The sequence below is a fragment of the Sardina pilchardus genome, chromosome 13 (genome assembly GCF_963854185.1).
Source record: "Sardina pilchardus chromosome 13, fSarPil1.1, whole genome shotgun sequence".
Taxonomy (NCBI): domain Eukaryota; kingdom Metazoa; phylum Chordata; class Actinopteri; order Clupeiformes; family Clupeidae; genus Sardina; species Sardina pilchardus.
In genome coordinates, this window is record NC_085006.1 from 20,676,325 (window position 1) to 20,694,385 (window position 18,061).

The 18,061-nt window shown below is 47.3% G+C and overlaps 1 protein-coding gene across 2 annotated transcripts; it reads left to right on the plus strand.

Moving 5' to 3' along the window:
• The first annotated feature begins 294 nt into the window (after positions 1–294).
• Positions 295–17,637, plus strand: zbtb38 (zinc finger and BTB domain containing 38). Of its 2 annotated transcripts, XM_062552316.1 has the most exons (4): positions 295–818; positions 1,800–1,923; positions 7,843–7,929; positions 13,053–17,637. In XM_062552316.1, the coding sequence occupies exons 2-4, from the start codon at positions 1,909–1,911 to the stop codon at positions 16,962–16,964; spliced, it is 4,014 nt and encodes a 1,337-aa protein (XP_062408300.1). In that variant the 5' UTR covers positions 295–818; positions 1,800–1,908; the 3' UTR covers positions 16,965–17,637. The 2 variants fall into 2 exon arrangements, with proteins under 2 accessions (XP_062408300.1, XP_062408301.1); XM_062552317.1 differs by lacking the exon at positions 7,843–7,929.
• Positions 17,638–18,061: the final 424 nt, after the last annotated feature.

Sequence of the window (18,061 nt, forward strand, 5' to 3'; positions counted from 1 at the left end):
ATAATATCCATTACGTAACAATGAGAGGTCTGTTTCCAGCTCCGCTTCCTGAGAGCCGTAGAGGATCGGATCGACTGCTTCGCCACTTTGTTTGTGTGTCTGGAGTGAGCCCCTTGCGCACTCTCCCTCTCTCTCTCTCTCTCTTTCTTTCTCTCTATCGCTTGCTCTTTCTCCTTCTTCTCGTCACACGCCCCTCCCGCCACCATCTCCTCCAACGCGCACACAGGCTCTCTCTCACTCCACCCCTCCCTCCCTCCCTCCACCCCTCCCTCCCTCTCTCTGTGTGTCCCGTCGGCGATGCAGCGAGTGTGACGCAGCAGCAGCAGCAGCAAGCGAGTGAGCGAGCGAGCGAGTGAGCGATCGAGGCCTGCAGACAGGCTGCTCGCAGTGGAGCGCAGCAGAGTGGAGCGGCGGACCGACCCTGTCTCGCTGCTCCCTGCCTGGGCCACACCGTCGTCGCTCAGCCAGGCCGCCGGCTCGCCGGGAACACCAGCCTCCTCCCTCCCAGGCAAACCAAGCCACTCCAAGCCAAGCCAGCACTTCCAGCCGCTGCGTTGCAAACGGAGAGAGGAGGAAGGACACCGATTGAGAGAGAGAGAGAGGGAAGAGAGAGAGGGAGAGGGAGAGGGAGAGGAAGGCAAATACCTTCTACAGCCAGGGCCCTTTGGCAGCAGGCAAGGGGAGTGCGAATCTCTCCGCTCTCACTCCCTTTCTCTCCCCTCTCCAGCTAACCACGTAACCAAAGGCTCGGCCTGACAGAGGCAGCTGGCTGTTTCGCTCCCATCACAGGCAGCAGAGAGGAGAACAGAAGAAGGAAGGTAAATATGTTTTTTGGCATTTATTCGCTGGGGGGGGGGGGTTGAGCGTAGGACGGGGAAGTCGGAATGGGAGAATGGGTCAGGTCAACCTGAACACTCACACATGGATTGGGGGGGGGGGGGGGGGGGGGGGGGGGGGAATGCCGCAGGGCCTTAAAACGAGGCCTTAAGGATCACCTGATATTTGTCCGGGCTGACGTTAAAGTCCACTCGGATGCATGTGACCAGAACAAGACCTTTAAGATAGCTTTTGTTTCGTAGGATGACGACGTTTCGGATACACGCGCTCCCAAACATAGCGACACACACAAACACGCACAAGCAGGGCAGACCGAGACATACACAGATCTGTCAGTGATCCGGCCTTAGATTTCAGTCGAGGTCCTGTTTCCAAGGCCTCTTTACTCAGCAGCGTATAAAAAAAAACAGCCGGGGATTGTGGGTATTGTAGTCCACTCAGTTTAAATTACATCAAGATGAAAACATCACATTCGACTTCTGCTCTCTATATGACATGGTTCTATACAGAGTACATACACGCCACACAACGCCTCTGCGAGGCAATTGGCCTAAGCAGAACAAATGTATCTGAGCTCTACGATTCATGTCCTTCCAGAGAATTCCATGTTGCTGTGTGTGTGTGCGTGTGCGTGTGTGCGGTGGAGAACGGACAGCGGACAGAGGTTTTAAAAAGTATGGCGCGCGTCCAAGTGGAGTTGATGTAAGCGTATGTTCCCAGCACGTTGGCTCGCTCTGGGAGGCGTGTTTGTTTGCAGCAGCTGGTAGATTGGCTGAGGAACACTAAAGTGTGGCAGGCCAGTAAAGCCAGAAAAGATATAAAACAGCACCGGAGCTCCCCTAGCTCTCGGCTTGAGCAGAGCCTGAGAGGGAAACAAGCGATTGAAAGCGCTGGGAGGGGGAAAAACACACAGTAATGGTGGATCGAAACTCAATCAAGGGATTTTGTTATTTCTCTGTCAGGCCCACAGAGGGTGACGCAAGCCCAGTTCCTGGAAGAACATAGCAACAGCAGCTTCAGAGGGGCAAAAGTGGAGGAAGAAAAGACATAGGAAGACATCTGTGAGGGAACATGAGCAAACACCAGGTAGGTCGTGCGTGCTTATCTCGTTCTACTTTGCTGATCTGACACTGACATCAAGCCAGTTGTTTGCCATAGAGGTCAATTTGACACAGTTTTCTTTTTTTTCCTTTTTTTTGAGTCTGCTGTTCTGGGCCCATAGCCTCCATTTACAGGGTGTGTCCATCACAAACAGCTGTGAAGTCTCTGAAGCAAGCCTGAAAGTGTTAAGATGCTTCTGGATCAATGGAGAGACTCCAGAAAGTTGTTCATACACTTGTTCTATTTCATGGCTATAACCCATCGATCTTCCCTCAGATTAACCGATGTGAACGTTATGCTAACACAATCGCACTTGCCACTAAACCAATAATGTGTACAATCAGCTATGACTTACCATTAGCGTGAAACTGGCTCACTATTCAGTGGTTTCGGTGCAGTTGGATCTCCACAGTCAGATGACTGAGCCTTATGACAAGCTCTTCATTCTCGCATGGCAGTTTTGAGCCGCGGACACCGAATTAGCAATGGTGGAAAGTACCGCTTGTGCTATCCGGTAGTCTGACTGACTGACTCAGATCTCAACTAGTAGGTCTAAAACCACAGCGAAGCGCAAGCTTCACACTGCCTGCAGACACAACCTGGAACACTCAGTACATGTAGAAATCTTACAGTACAGTCAGCTGTTATTATTTCTGAGGATACAATTTTTTTCATGGGGAACACTGCTGTGATTGACTCTTTAGAGTTGCTGTGAAGTGCAGTGTCTTTAAAGGGAAACTATGTCTGTGCACAACGAAGAATCTGCTTTGGAGTCTGCAGCTCAAGTCTTCCATTATAGGGCAAGGTTTGCATTGAAGAGCATCTATCTTTGATGGGCCTGCAACAGACCACAGAACACCACACTACACTTGGGTTGGACTTCCTGTCCTGAATGTGTGTATGTGTTGCCTTGTGTGGGTTTGCAAGTGTGGTGAGATATTGGCTTTGACCTACTATAACATGAAGACATCTTCTGCAGTCTTTCCGGTTGCTCTGACAGTGTTGACTAACTAAACTCACAGACTTACACACAGACACCACAATCTGTATAAAGTCTACATTACAAACAGTATTATTTATGGATGGTGGTCTTACATTTGACTTATTTGAGTTATCATAACCAATGAGGTACAGTAACACCTTCAACTTTCTATCGTATAAGACTGACATAACCATGTATTAAACAGTTCATGGCGGGAACATGTCCTCATCACCATGGTTACACTCATATTTCCATTGTTGCCCATTTTATGACAATTCTCAGGATTTCTATGTGACATGACTGCTTAAGTTAGTTACTTAAAGGAGTTGCAACAGAATCAAATATTTTGAAAACTGCCATGTCAGTTATTAAAGTTAAAACAATGTAGGAATTCCCCTTTTCATTAAGTTTCAACAGACTGGGTATCCATTTAGCGCTAAGGGTGCATTCCATACCCAGTGTGTCTAAAACCACAGAAAAGAGTCATGCTCCTATCCGTGACAAGAAACCGTACACAAATCCAGTCTGTATGTGAAGTTGATCGCCATCTTGACATTTCCGGGTGCTTCGCGCTCTGGATGACATGGCGCTTGCTAATCTTCTCTCCTGATGACCTCTCAACATATTCATTTCTCTCCCCCTGGTGAAGGAAATGACTTTCAGCTCTGAATATTAATCTTCTCCCATCTCGTCCTTTGTCCAGTTTTTTTTTTTCTTCAGCGCCCACGTGCCATTTTTCTTTGACTGGTTTTGTAAAAGTTGATCTTCGTGATTTATAAAAGGTGCTGGATCACCACAGCTGCAACATCTGCGATCTTTATCCACGTCCTGGGGAGTAACATCCATCACCGGTGACATTTGTGTCAGAACTTGTCATCAGGTCAAATATAATAATCATCGACCGCCGCACCACTTGTGTGTCTTGAGCGAGCCCCTTCCACCTTTCTCCCTCACGCCACGCGCCCTTTCTGGCCATACTTCCTCTTAACACAGAGGTGTTCACACCCTCTCTCCCTCCCTTCCCTCTGTCCTTCCGCTCCGTATCCTATCAGTGATGCAGCGAGAGTGACGCAGCAGCAGTGAGCGGTCGAGGCCTACAGACAGGCTGCTCACAGTGGAGCGCAGCAGAGTGGAGGCGCAGACCAACATGGGAAATATTTCGCGGGGCAGGTGTCAACCCCACTTTGATGATAGAGGTGCAGTCGCGGGTGCGGGATGGCGGGCAGTATACCCTGCACTCCCCGCAAGTTAAATATAAGTGTAAAGTACAATATACTAATGATTAAAGTAGGGCTTGTAGTTGGGATGGAGATTCTGTTTGGTGACCAATAAAAAGTTTTTAGCAGCCTAAACTTGCGGATGTTGTCGTTTGGGGGTCATCTCGCTCACATGTGTTTAGAGACAATTCCCCACTTTGATTCCAGTTTTCAGAGCCTGGGCTGCTTACAGTGTATCCACAGGATGGGCTGCTAGAGGATCGTGAGGAGACTGCACCTTTAACCCAGTCAAGTGAACTTGTTGCTTGCTGCTGTTAAGTTAGATCGACATGTGTTAACTTGTAATAGACTTGACCGTACATTATACAAAACTTAGTCAAAACAACTACTTTTGCTGTGTTCCTAACTATGTTTGTTCTGATCTGGAATCTTACCACTTTAAAGGACTTCATATGAATTGATTAAATATTGGCTTCTAAATAAAAATTGTAAATTAAATAAAAATTATAAATAATTCATATCAAGGGACCTTTCAGCATGTGGAATGGTAGATCAACCACTCATAATTCAAATCATGTTTTTTTTTTTGTTTCAGTTCATTTGCATGCGTGAAGTGACCCAGTCCTTTGACAGGGGGGTTGGTCAAGTAGCCCATGCAGCTATAGTTGTATGGCATAGCATAGCTATATTTAAGAGACAAAAACAACATACAGATTCAAAGCAATGCAGCCCAAAGACTCGATGTGTGAGACGTTGTCTGTGATCCCTTTCAGCTGCGCTATCACACCTAGTCTGTCCCCAAACTGCCTTAATCTTGTGTGTGATGTGCTCACAGCCTGCGACACAAGATGACTAAAAACCGAAGGTGATAATCGAAGCCTTGTGGCTATTTCTGGCGCCAAGAGGTAATGGAGGAAGTCACAGACGTCTTGCAAAGGCAGTGTGAGAGGGTCAGGAGGGGTAGTAGTAATAAGCTGTGGGATGCAGAAGGCCTAAGTTAAGGGTGTTGAGAATTGAGAAATGCAATCTGTGATAAAACCATGAATACTAAGGGAGATGAGGGGGTGTCATGGGACCCCTGTGCTTTGCGGTGCTTTCATTTGATGTCATATAATGGAGGTCTGAGGGGTGAACTGTGGGGTCAAGTGACTATCTCTGTCAGCATTCACGGCTTCACAGGAGTCCCTATGCTCTCTCTCCTCTCTTTCCCTCAGGCGACTGCTATATGCAGGCATAACTGCTCAGTAATTTGTGTACATAACAAGGCTAAGCCTTTGTGCATGAATACACCACACACACACACACACACTACACCACACACACACACACAATACACGCACACACACACACACACACACACACACACACACACACACACGCACGCACACACACACACCCTACACCCCACACTACACACATCGTCTTGCAGAACTGGCCCTGTGCCAGGCCTCTGTGCGGTCCTTTGTCACTGTGTATATGGTCCAGGGAATGTTCAGGTGGCAGGTGGTTTTAGATACAGGACCAGCTAGAGCATCTGGTGGCATACAGCTTGGACACAACACATTTCCCCCACATCAACAAGGAAGAGAGAGAGAGGCCGTGGTGAATACAGGGGAAGCAATGAGACTGAGCTGGTGTCACCTGTGAGTTGGTGAAGTAGACCTGTGTCTTTTGGTTGAAATATGAGTGATTGTTTTTGTAGAGCAAAAAGTATATAGGTAAAAAACTATGATTAACATTGTGCAGCTTTGGTCATTCTGACCTGCACACAGTTTTGTCGCCAATTATGATTAGTCAGAAATTCCTCTCGACTGAATCAAGTGTAGGGAATGGAGAATAGCAAAGGAATGAGCACCATCAGCAGGAGTAGCGGACACGTTGAAAACGTTCTGTCCATAAATGTCCATGATCTCTCTTTTCTAGCTGTGCATTTAGAGGACAGAGGCATGCTGTCTTAAAACAGAGAACAGCCACATGCGTAGACCAACCACGGAGGCTTACGCCACAGACTGGCAGCTGGGGCTCCCTTCGCTATGACTAGATTATGCCTCCACCCCCCTTCCCCATTCGCTCCCTGCCTCCCTCCCTCTCTCTCTCCCTCACTGCCTCCTTGCCTCTCTCTCTCTTTCCCTCACTGCCTCCTTGCCTCTCGCTCCCTCTCTCTCTCTCGCTCCCTCTCTCGTCCTCTCTGTCCCTCCCTCCCTCCCTCCCCTATGCAGCGCTTGCTTCCACGCGTGCTCCATGGTCGCATCAATCAGCGGCCGCAACAAAGGTGAACCTCTTTCGTCTCGCTCTCTCCCTCCATCCTCCCGCTTTCTCATTCCATCCATTCCTCCATCATTTCATTTTCCTATTGTTTTGCAACCACTCCGTTCCTTCATTGTTGTCAATGCACCCCCCCCCCCCCCCCCCCCCCGCAGCGCTGCTGCTGCTGCTGCAGTCCAGAGCGTGGGAAGGATCATGAAGCGGCTGCATGCGTGTCTCCTATTTTCTCTCTCTCTCTCTCTCTCTCTCTCTCTCTCCTCCTCTCGTTGCTTCCTCGTCAGTTCATCGATCCGCAGTGCTCTGTGCTGCGCTCTCGTCTGAACGCTATACCGCACTCGTGCTCTCGCTCTGCTATCGCTCTGCTCTGCTCATGTGTCAGCTCTTGGTACGCGGAGCGTACAGGTTCGCAATGTGCGACCACACTCGGTGGCCACACGTGTGTGCAACAGCAGAGTGTCGGGCGCAATGCCTGCACGGCAGACAAAGAGAACGCCGCTTGTGTGGACGAAAAGAGCACGAGATAGATGGAAGGCGAGCGAGGTGTTTGTGGGTGCGAGTGTGGGCGTGTGTGTGTGTGTGTGTGTGTATGCACTATGATGCTCCATCGTTCAAATTGATCTAGAATTATCTATCGATACTGTCTGTTTTTGTATTGTCCTTTGCTAGCCCCGCCACCTGTGCTAACGCGAGACATACCTTGGCGTGCGTTACTGATCGCCATTGTTGTTGTTTGCATTCGGTCTGCTCGTGACGTCGTCGCTGATGTCGAACTGTTGGTACGGAGACACAAGTGGCGGGGCTTTTGCGAATCATCTACCCGTCCGTGCACGCTCACGCTCCCTCCTGTGATGTTCACAGGGAAAATTATTCTCCACTCTCTCTTTTTCTCTCTCTCTCTCTCTCTCACTCCCTTTCTCTTTCTCCATCTCTCTCTCTCTCTCTCTCTCCACCTCTCCCAAGCCCAAGCTTAATAAAAGTTGCCATTCCCTGTTTTACGGGGTGCAGTCCGCTCCACGCTCACGCTGAAGTCAGACAGCGAGACGGCGAATGCGGGCACGAGCTGCCCGGGCAGGCTATTTTTAAGCAGGCAAAGGCGATGCAGGCTGAAGCTGCCGGGGACGGCGCGGTCCACACAGCGACCCAAGAGAGCAGAACTAACCTAGAAGCCACAGCCGAACCCGGACACGGGGAAGGACAACAGGACAGTCAGTGGCAGTAGAGAGGGATACAGAGAGAGAGAGAGACAGGGGAAGAGAGTGCATGAAAGTCAGATAGGGCGAAAAACAAGCGCTCAGCCTCCGATGAGAGTGCATCTGTGCAACGAACGGGTATTACAAAAAAAAAAAAAAACGGCCGTGCTTCACTTTCACCTACAGTTTGCAACAACGTTTTTTTTTCTTCGTTTTTTCTCTCTCTGTCTATCCCTTACTGTGGTCTTAGCACAAAAACTATACAGAAGGGTTACTGCAAGATGGGTCGCTCGCCTCGTTCTCTCTACCATCGCGATCTCTGATTTTACAAAGAAAGGTATGTTTTGCATGCTTTTTCGTTTAGATGGGAAAAGGTATATAATGCATTAAACAGCGATCAGTGTTTAGGGTGGTGTTTTAGGCTTTTGGGTTCAGAGACAAAACCAGGAGGGTTTTTTTTTTTTTTCGCTCACTGTTTGACTTGACAGTATCGGTCTGGAGACATAGCGGCTCTGAGCTGATCGTTTCGTGGCGGATGGTCTGAGAGCGGAGATTTTTTTTTTCCTTCTTTTTTATTGCTTACTTGCAAACGTAAATGCTCTGCATTGCATTTTCAGCCACAGTGCATCTGGGTGTGGCATGTACCCAAAAACGAGAGCGCCATCAAGGACGAACTGAACAGTTTTACATTGGCTGCTAATGACAAGGGAAATCAGGGGATCAGGTCGATTCATGAAGCACTTATTGAAATCATGCTATTTTTTCCCCTCTGTTAGAATGCAATATCAAATGGCAAAGATGGCGACTGAGCAGAAATGCTCTCTTTCTCTCTCTCTCTCTCTCTCTCTCTCTCTCTCTCTCTCTCACACACACACACACACAAACACACAGACGCGCGCACACACACACACACACACACACACACAAAAACAATGTAGCACTCTTGCTGTGAGCAAAAACAGCAGTGAAAGTATACTTCTCTACAAACCGAATACACGCATACATATGCATCCGCACACAAATGCTAATACGAATGCACATGCTATATGCATGCACAGTCACACAGACACAAAGACCACCACTTCTCTTCACCCCATCAGCCTGCTGGGCTACATGTGCTCCTAGACACGCCTTCCTGTCTTTTTCTCTTCCTCTCCGTCTCTTTCCGTCTGCGGCCGGGAGCTGCAAATCCTCGGACGGTGAATCCAGTTGCCTGCGATTCATCTGAATCCCAATAACTGCTGCGCCACAGCATGTTGCCGTGACAACGGAGGCCTGTCAGACAGGGAGGCAGGAGGTTGTTTTCGCAGCGATCAGATGAGAGTGTCTCCTTCTCACTCTGCCTCTCTGTTTCACCCTTCTCTAGTCAGACTGCACAACTAAAATGAAATATTTATGCCCATATCACGTATCCCTCATGCTATACATTCAAGCAATGTAGCGACTATTACTTTAATACAGCGGTTATGGCCGAGCTAACACAGGTCCATAATTGAATGCATAATTACAAGCAGCCTCTGAGACATCATGTAGTGCTGATGAGAATTAGATGGGTCATGTAAATCATTCCTTCTGCAAGTGGTTTCACTTCTCTTTCACTCTCTCTCTCTCTCTGACTCTCTGTTTCTTTCGTTCTGAGGGAACCCTCAGGGCAGTAGTCAGGCACCATGTCGACAAATTAGCTTGGGCAATCAACGACCGAGACATGAACTGCAAAGAGCCAAATCAAAACAATAACAACAAATTAAACCTCTGTATTACAAAAATTATCGAGTTATCAACTCTGAAAAGAACAAAAGGCCCCCCTTTTAAACAGGCAGCCATCTTCCCTCAATCAAATGGTCTTCATTTCAAAATGGCTGCTGCGCTACAATCAACCCTGTAACATCACCACGACAAGCTAGACGCGGATCTATAACAGGGCCACAAGACATACCTACGAAAACCACCACCACCAAGAGCCTAACGCCCCCACAGCTAGACAACAATAACCCATTAGACTACGTTCTCTCTCTGTCTGTGCAAAGGGCAGAAGAACTGAGAAGGCATTTGCATTGTCGTAGCTAAGTCAGCAACTGGAAAAATTAGATCTGTTTCCGATGCACGCAGAGACACTTGGGTGTCCAAACCTGCTGTGCTCACTACACAAACAACATGTCAAGTAAATTTGCTCAATAATGAGAGATTGCACTGAGGTGCATTTCATTTGATAGATATAAAAATGCACTCCACTTGATGGATGTGAAAACAGCAGGAGCCCATAATGCTGAGAGGGGAGAGAAAGCAAGATGATGACACACACACACTCTTGAGCGTTAAATGTCAGAACCACAGTTAGGGTTTCAGTGGAATTATTGAAAGACGTGGGCAGTGATAAAATTTTAAGACGCTTGCAGACGTTTTGCGTTTGCCTACGCACTTGACCTTGTGCAAGCGCTCTAGTTCCAAATAAGGGAAAAGAGAAAAGAGAAATCGGCTCTTAGAGGAACTAACGCAAGACGGCGGACATACTGCTGCGATGCTTCTATCAAAAGGCCAATCTGTGTATAATAACAATCTGTGTATGACCTATGAGGAACCCCAGAAGGGTTAGGGAGCAGTAATGATAGTCTAATCGCAATGGTATGTATTTACTGTGGCTTGCATGTTAGAGAAAGCAGAGATGGAACTGCTGAGTCACCGAGTCAATGTCATCCAGAGTCATTACTCTCTAGAATCTAATGTCTAGTGAGAGACAGGAAGTGCTGTGCTCTTGTCTCTGTTTCGCTTCAGAAAGCACCACATGAAACTGATGCACCATCACAGAAGCATGGCAAAACTATACACTAAAACAATCCAGTAATTTCCTGTGTATTAGCTGCATTGTGTAGGCCTATAAGCCGCAGCCCGCAGGACGGCATTTTAGTTAAAGAAACAAAAGCACATTAATATATTAACTGCCCCCATGTATTAACCTCACAGCTGAAGACATTTTGCAAAGTCAATGTATAAGCTGCAGCTAATAGTTGGGAAATTACGATAAACAGAGCTAATAACACTTCATGCTGATCTCAATGTTTGGATTTATCAGTTGTGGTGAAGCCGGTAGTCTTGTAGCCGTTCAGAGTCAGCCGTTTCCATTGAAAGCGGCCTTTTACAAATTTCACACAGATGAGGAGACCTGTACTGTTGCCGATGTCAACCCCATATGGGGAGTTATTTATTTTCAATAATCTAATCTAATCTTCAATTAGTTGAATGAATCCATTTGTGTATGCACCATACCACCTCTTTTTATATATTTCATATAAATACAGTATATAATCCAACTAAAGCCCTGTTCACATATACAGCGATTTGCTTGTTAGCCATCACCTGTCACCTCAAAAGTTATTTCAATTAATTAACGTAACAATGTTTTACGCCGGCAATGGTTATGTCACCTACAATCGTTGAATTAACATTGACATTACATGGTCTCTTGTCGCTAGTTGGCGTATACCCGTAATTTCCCGACTATTAGCCGCGGTTTATACATTGATTTTGCAAAATTTCTTCCACTATGAGGTTAATTCAGGGGGGCAGTTAATATGGTGTTAATATGGTTTTGTTTCTTTTAACTTCCCTAAAACACTGTCCTGCGGCTTATACACAATGCGGCTTATATGCGGGAAATTACTGTATGTGAATGTGGCCTACCAATTTCCTTATAATGGCCGGAAATAGGCTGAATCATCGGCATGCTTAATTGCAAAATTAAAAACAGTGTTGATTGTACACTTACAGTATGAGCAGGTTGCTGTAGGGCGTAGGATTCAGTGTTCCCGGTAATACTGTGCTGATGCGTCATCCAGAATTCCAGGCCCACAGCGAAAAGGAAGTAAGGGGGTGGTGGTCTGTCAAATGACTCCATCTTTACTCATCATGGTTGCTTACTCACTGCCTATCCGCCCCACACATACATACGCACACACACACACACACACACACACACACAGAGACATCTCTGGTAATTATACCGATGGTCAGTGTCTGACCAAAGGAATGTCCAATTAGGAAACCACAGACCTGATTTAAACTACAGTACAAGGCTTCCCCAGTTAATGCCTCACAGAAGGTCTCTGTTGCCCTCGCAGAGAAACTGGGAACCACCACTACAAACAATGACTAATTCTGCTTGTTTTTTTTGTTGCTCGGAGGTGGCCTTGGACAGGCCAGGTGTTTGCACTGGTGCTGTGAGGACTGGGCATTTTATGCCTGATTCCATCTGCCATGATTTAGCCTGGGAGTCATGCTCTCATAACATTAGCAACCGACAGTGCAGGGATGAGTGGGAGGGAAGTATATGTGAGTCCAGCATGTGTGTGTGTGTGTGTGTGTGTCTGTGTCTGTGTCTGCAACTGAGTCTGAGAGGCAAATGAAAAAGCTGTTTATGAACAAGTATTGGCCTCCTAGCTATTACCATCTTCTATCTACTGTATGTGTTGCTGTCTCACTGGGAGTCACTATAAGGAAAACATAAAATAATTAACTAATACCAAGGATCCTTCGCTTTAACCCTCTCTGCTAATAGTTCACTTTAGAAAGTTCAGGATTCAAAACGAATACAAACACAATATTTTCCTCCATCTGTTGACATTCCTGCTCGGATGCAGGAATTTTCACAGCAATGTGGAACATTTCAGTGTTGTATTTTTGGGGGGCGTGGGGGTGGGAATGCAAAACACACATTGGGCACTTCAAGAAAAAAACAGGCCTTTGTCTGGGCACACCATCAGCCTCTGGCTATGAGTCCTCTGGTGGAGAACAGTGGGCCGTCATATGCACATGCACACACACACACACATACACATACTTCCTGTCTCATTTGCCTCCACTGCCATCTAGTGACTCAACTGAGCAAGCTCCCCCACTCAGAGCCTGCACTGGGCTTGCTCGGCGTGTCTGGTAATTATTCAGAATCCACATTGTTTTGATCGATTCCATCTGTGAAACTCTTGAAATTGTTTTCTGCTGGTTTTGGTCATGACTCAGATGAAAGAAAGGTCCTCTTTCAAGGGAATTTGAACAGAAAAGGGAGTTAATTTGCAGTTGTGCAGAAATAAACCAGATATTAGGAAAGAAATACTGACTTGATGAACAATAACTCTACTTGACTTCATAAATTATTCAATTATGAGTTTACACAAAAACATGCTTTGATACAAAATCCTTGTTACATTGTAACACAATAATAATCAGTGTGTACCCATGGTTTAACAATCTGCATTGAAAATAAACCCCCAACATCCTAACTCTTGTTGTCTGCACAGCTGAAGTATTTAGCATGTACATCACTCAATAGTATGGTTAGCACTACTAAGGCCCTGACATACAAAGGTCAGCAAACGTGTTTAATTTTCTATTACTTATACATGTAAATGTACAAATTAGTTGATGTAATGCAAACTGACCCTTGGTCTCTGTGTTTTGTGTGTGCAGATGACAGTGGCATCCCCCAGTACTCGAGGCCTGATGGACAACTCACACCCCCAGTCCGTCCTCAGCAAACTGAGTGAGCAACGTTGCCAGGGTCTGTTCTGTGATGTCACAATCGTGGTGGAGGACGTCAAGTTCCAAGCTCACCGCAACATCCTGGCAGCCACCAGTGGATATTTCCGGAATGCCCTGACGTCACCGGATGTCCGCACACCTGGGCAGGTGCTGGAGCTGATGGACCTAAGGTCTGAGGTGTTTGGTCACATCTTAAACTTCATATACAATTCTAAGGTGGTATCGATGACCGCAGAAGACACCAAGTTGCTAGTAGCAGCTGGAAGGCGGTTAGGGATTCCCTTTCTGGAGAAGCTCACAGAGTCAGACAGGCAGAGTACAGGGGCGACACAAGGTCAAGCGTCCACAAACACAAAACATCAGAAACATCAACAGCAAAAGCAGAAACAGAAAACCCAAAAACCCTGCGCTCCAAAGAGAGAAACCCCAAGGCCTGAGGATCCCGAATGTACAAAAGGCCCACGGATAACAAACGCCTTTTCCATCACAGAGGTCGGAGCCGGGAACAACCCCTTCACTCCCCTCGAGCCACGGCATGCAGGGCAGCAGTCACCAAGCCTGGGCAACCTCCCAGCTGCCTGCCCTGCCCCAAGCGTGACCACAGCAGAGAGCGAGCCGACCCAGGCCCTGTCAGAACATTCATATGCAGTGAGTCAGGGCCCACACAAGCCGCCGCAACCTGATGAGGCAGGACAGGTGAACGACAAGAAAAACAGCAAGCCTACCACCACGCCGCCAAAGACACTGACAAGTCGCAACTTTGGCCCCATCAAGAAGCGCCACAGGCTCAGCTGCATCCCCACAAAGACCACACCAGCCCCATGCGACACATCAACCACTCCTGCACAGGTGCCTGACAGCTGCCCTGTCCTGCAGAAAGCAGCAGCAGATCCTCTAGAAACTCCACTGTCTCCCTTATCCACAGATGCTGAAACTGTGACAAGTCCAGCACCTGAGTTGATGCCTGTGACTGAGGACACTACCCAGGTAGAAAGAGAGCCCCCTTCCCTTAGTCCCCAGGAAAAGCCTGATGCACCAACATATCGCTGTGAGTACTGCCCTGAAGTGTTTGGCAACAGAGCCCTCCTTAACATACACACACAGGCGCACAAGAGGAGGTTCGTCAGTCATCTGTGTTGCAAGCACTGTCACAGGAAATTCATGCACCTGAAGAGGTTGCGCAATCATGAGCAAGCGTGCACAAAGGCACCGAAAGGTCCACCCCAACTTGAGCCACAAGACAAAACCTCAGACACAGAAGAGCAAACCGCTGATATTGCATCCAATATAGATGACTCGTCAGAGTCTCTGCCGCCGCTACACCTTGACGATACATTCACCCTTGATCCCACGCTGGAAAGCCCCCTCGCTCCACGGCACATCTTGGAGAGGGTTGAGAAAATCAAAGGAAGCCAAAGGGCTTACAAATGTAGTGTATGTAAACGAGCCTATGTGACACTTTCTAGTCTGAAGAGGCACGAGAATGTGCACTCGTGGCACAGGGCCTACCCCTGTCATTACTGTAACAAAGTGTTTGCCTTGGCCGAGTACCGAACCAAGCATGAGATCTGGCATACTGGAGAGCGACGTTACCAGTGCATATTCTGCCTTGAGACCTTCATGACGTACTACATCCTGAAAAACCACCAGAAGTCCTTTCATGGAATTGACCCAAGGTTGGCTGTGAATAAAAAGTCTGCCAACGGAGGCTTCAAGGGAAGCGTCTACCCCATAAAGCTTTACCGGCTACTGCCCATGAAGTTCAGAAAGAAGCGTTACAAGTCATATAGCCACACATACTCTGATGCCGTGGAAGATCAGGGCTTTGGCACTGCTCCAGGAGACTCCTACCCTGCCACTCCATTTCCCAGTGCTCTCCCGAACAGCCTCGATAGCGTTTGCAACACTCAGTCTTTGTTTTCCATGCCGGTCACTTTCATGGCCACCCCCAAAACAGTGGCGGTCGGGATGCCTCGCGTCAGCTTCGAAAGACCGTGTGACCAAGACGACATGGCGCTCTCTGGACTCTCTGATGGGGAAATGCCGAGCATTCCATCGGAGCAAGCAGAAAGACAAGACGGACTGTCAGACACGGAAGACAATGGATCACCCTTTGGATACACAACAGATCCGACAGAAGGAAACAGAGTGACAGAAAATGATGCAGTATCTCTGAGAGAGGCAGGAAGCAACAGTAGTAACATACCGTTCCTCCACCTGAATCCCACCGGTTCCTTGGAAAGTGTGAATAACAGACTTGGTGACTTGTCTGCAGCGGCACACACTATCGAGGCCATGGCTAGCCAGCTGCTTCTTCCCAGTGCAGAGAGTCTGAAACCAGATAAGTCAGTGGGAGGCAAAACGGAGACATACATCGCAAAGCCAGCATGTCCAGGTCCATCCATAGGTAGCCACGTTCTACCCCTCTGTCACATTACTGTCAAAATTGGCAATGAAGCAATCATTCGCCGCAAAATCAAAGGCTCAAAGTTATTCCCAAGAAAAAGAAAAAGGAAAAATTGGTGTCAGAGAGAGGGAACAAATGAACCTAGTCCAGTGGAAGACACTGTTGGAAGTCCAAGCCTTCGTCTAAGGACAGAAGTCACCACGTCCATAGTAGAGACTGATCCATATGATGATCCAGCTGATCCTGAAACTGACAAGCTATGGCGTCCATATTATTCTTATAAGCCGAAAAAGAAAGGGAAGAGGTTACGATCAAAACATAGGCGAGATAAGTCTGTGAGGTATTACACAAGACCCTTATCACCCGAGCATTCAGAAAACTTCATGGAGCCAGACTACAGTCCCAGAGAGAGCCTTTCATCCGATAATACAGAAATCAGAAGAACCCTCAGAAGTAACAGCCCCAAACAAGCACATGCGTGCAGCATCTGCAAGAGCCTGTTCTCCAACGAGGCCTCGCTCAGGATGCACGCCTTAAGTTGCAACCGGTACATCTGCCGAACGTGTGGCAAGCAAGCTTCCACAGAAGAGGCCCTGAGTCTGGGGAACCCGCTGGCAGACGAGAGCCGGGATTTTGTCTGCAAAAGTTGCATGGAGGACGGCTCCTGTTTCGACGCCAACGCAAGCCGCAGCCAGGGAACGGAGAAGCGCTACCGCTGTTCCTTTTGCCCTCAGCGCTTCCTTTACCTTGCCACTAAGAGGAGCCACGAGAAGAAGCACCAGGAAAAGTCCGGAAAAGGGTACAGCTGCCAATACTGTCACAAGGTCTGCAAGACCACCGCTCACCTGGCTCTGCACGAAAAGCGCCACTTCATCAAGACCGAGGAGAGTGATAACGAAGATGGTGAGATGGAGACCAACAGCTCGACCCTGTTGCACAGGACGTTTGCCATCAATAAGGAGGAAACAAAGCTGGAGCCATGGGAAGGGACTGAGATCTGTGCCCCTTCTCCCGCTAAGGAAGAGGAACCAACAAACGCTGACCGCGAGGGGCCTTATCAGGATGAAGATGTCGGAAGCGACTATAAAAACCCTCCTGTGTTGAGTCCCCGCACAGAAAACCCCTTTCTTGTGTCTCTTTCGGAGCTGCAGAAGAAGACAAAACATAAGCGAAGATACATTCTTGACCGTCCCAAAAGCTTCGGCCTAGAGGGGCATAAACAGGCTGCTGTTGGTAACCTAACACAGGGCCAAAAAGGCCATTTGCCCAGTCTCGGGATAAACAGCCGTTCCAGTCCCGGGATGGGCTTCTCTTCCTTTCTGACAAAAGACCCTGTCCCTAAGGGACCCACCCATCATGTACCCAAGCATAGCCTATCCAAGGCACAGTGTCGCTTGTGGACAGAAGAACCATTTTTTCAGGGGCACAAGTAACTTTTAAAAGTGGGAATGTAACTAACAGAGAATAGCTTATGTGATAAACTGTAGGGCAGGACCTGAACGCTTGATTATGTTGCACCTTAGCTGCAGTTATTGAATTCAACTCCGTCATGTTCACTTTGCAACATGGAGGACTTAATAACTAATATCTATGTAAATAGGGTTTTTGTCTTCACTTAAAATAGAACTGGGTAGTTTTTCATGTTTTTACAAAGAGAATCTGTTTTATTTTTCTATGTTTTTATTTGTCTGTTCAAGACATGTCTGCATTTCAAGTCACCCCACTCCTTTGATGTAACCTATGCATTATGCATTAACTGTGCATACTTAGGTGCACTTTGAGCATACAACAGCAATGTTAGCTGATAATGTGACTTATACGTGGAACACATCACATTAGATTTCAATTGCACCAACATGCCACTATTGCACATGTCTAAAGGTGTTTTGTTGTTATTATTAATTGAGCTAACCTTTTAAACAATTCACAGCTGACCTTTTGCCTGAATTAGGATCCATGCAGTATTCTGATTCAAAATGTATCTTTTCAGTTGTGTATTACTTTCTACATTTCCTAAAAACATAAGCCATAAATAGTTGGGCATCACAAAAACACACACAAAGACTATGCCATTACTTTCCTCAATAAAGACTAATGTTTCCTGAACTGCCTGTGTTTAATACTTTATATATTTTGATACATTTATAATTCAGGGCCTTGTCCAGACCAGGTGACCACAGATTATTTTTACAGCTGGGAGCTCCTGACTCTTAATACAGAGAAAACAGATAAACTAAATACAAAGGCTCTTCTCCCTGCACTCTTCCAGACGACTCTGCCCTGGTTTAAGATTGCTGACTTGTGCAGTCGGAAGTTCCAGCACGCACACTGTCTGTTTATTTCATTTCAATACTCCCTCTCTCTCTCTCTCTCTCTTTCTCTCTGTATCTCTCTATTGCTCTCTCGTTCATTCACTCACACACACTTAGAGTCTTTCTGCGCCCTCAGGGGTCGGTCCATCTGAGAATCTCATTCCTTTTCCTCCACCGGCCTCCTGCACAATGCAGCATTCACAGACAGCACGTCCCAC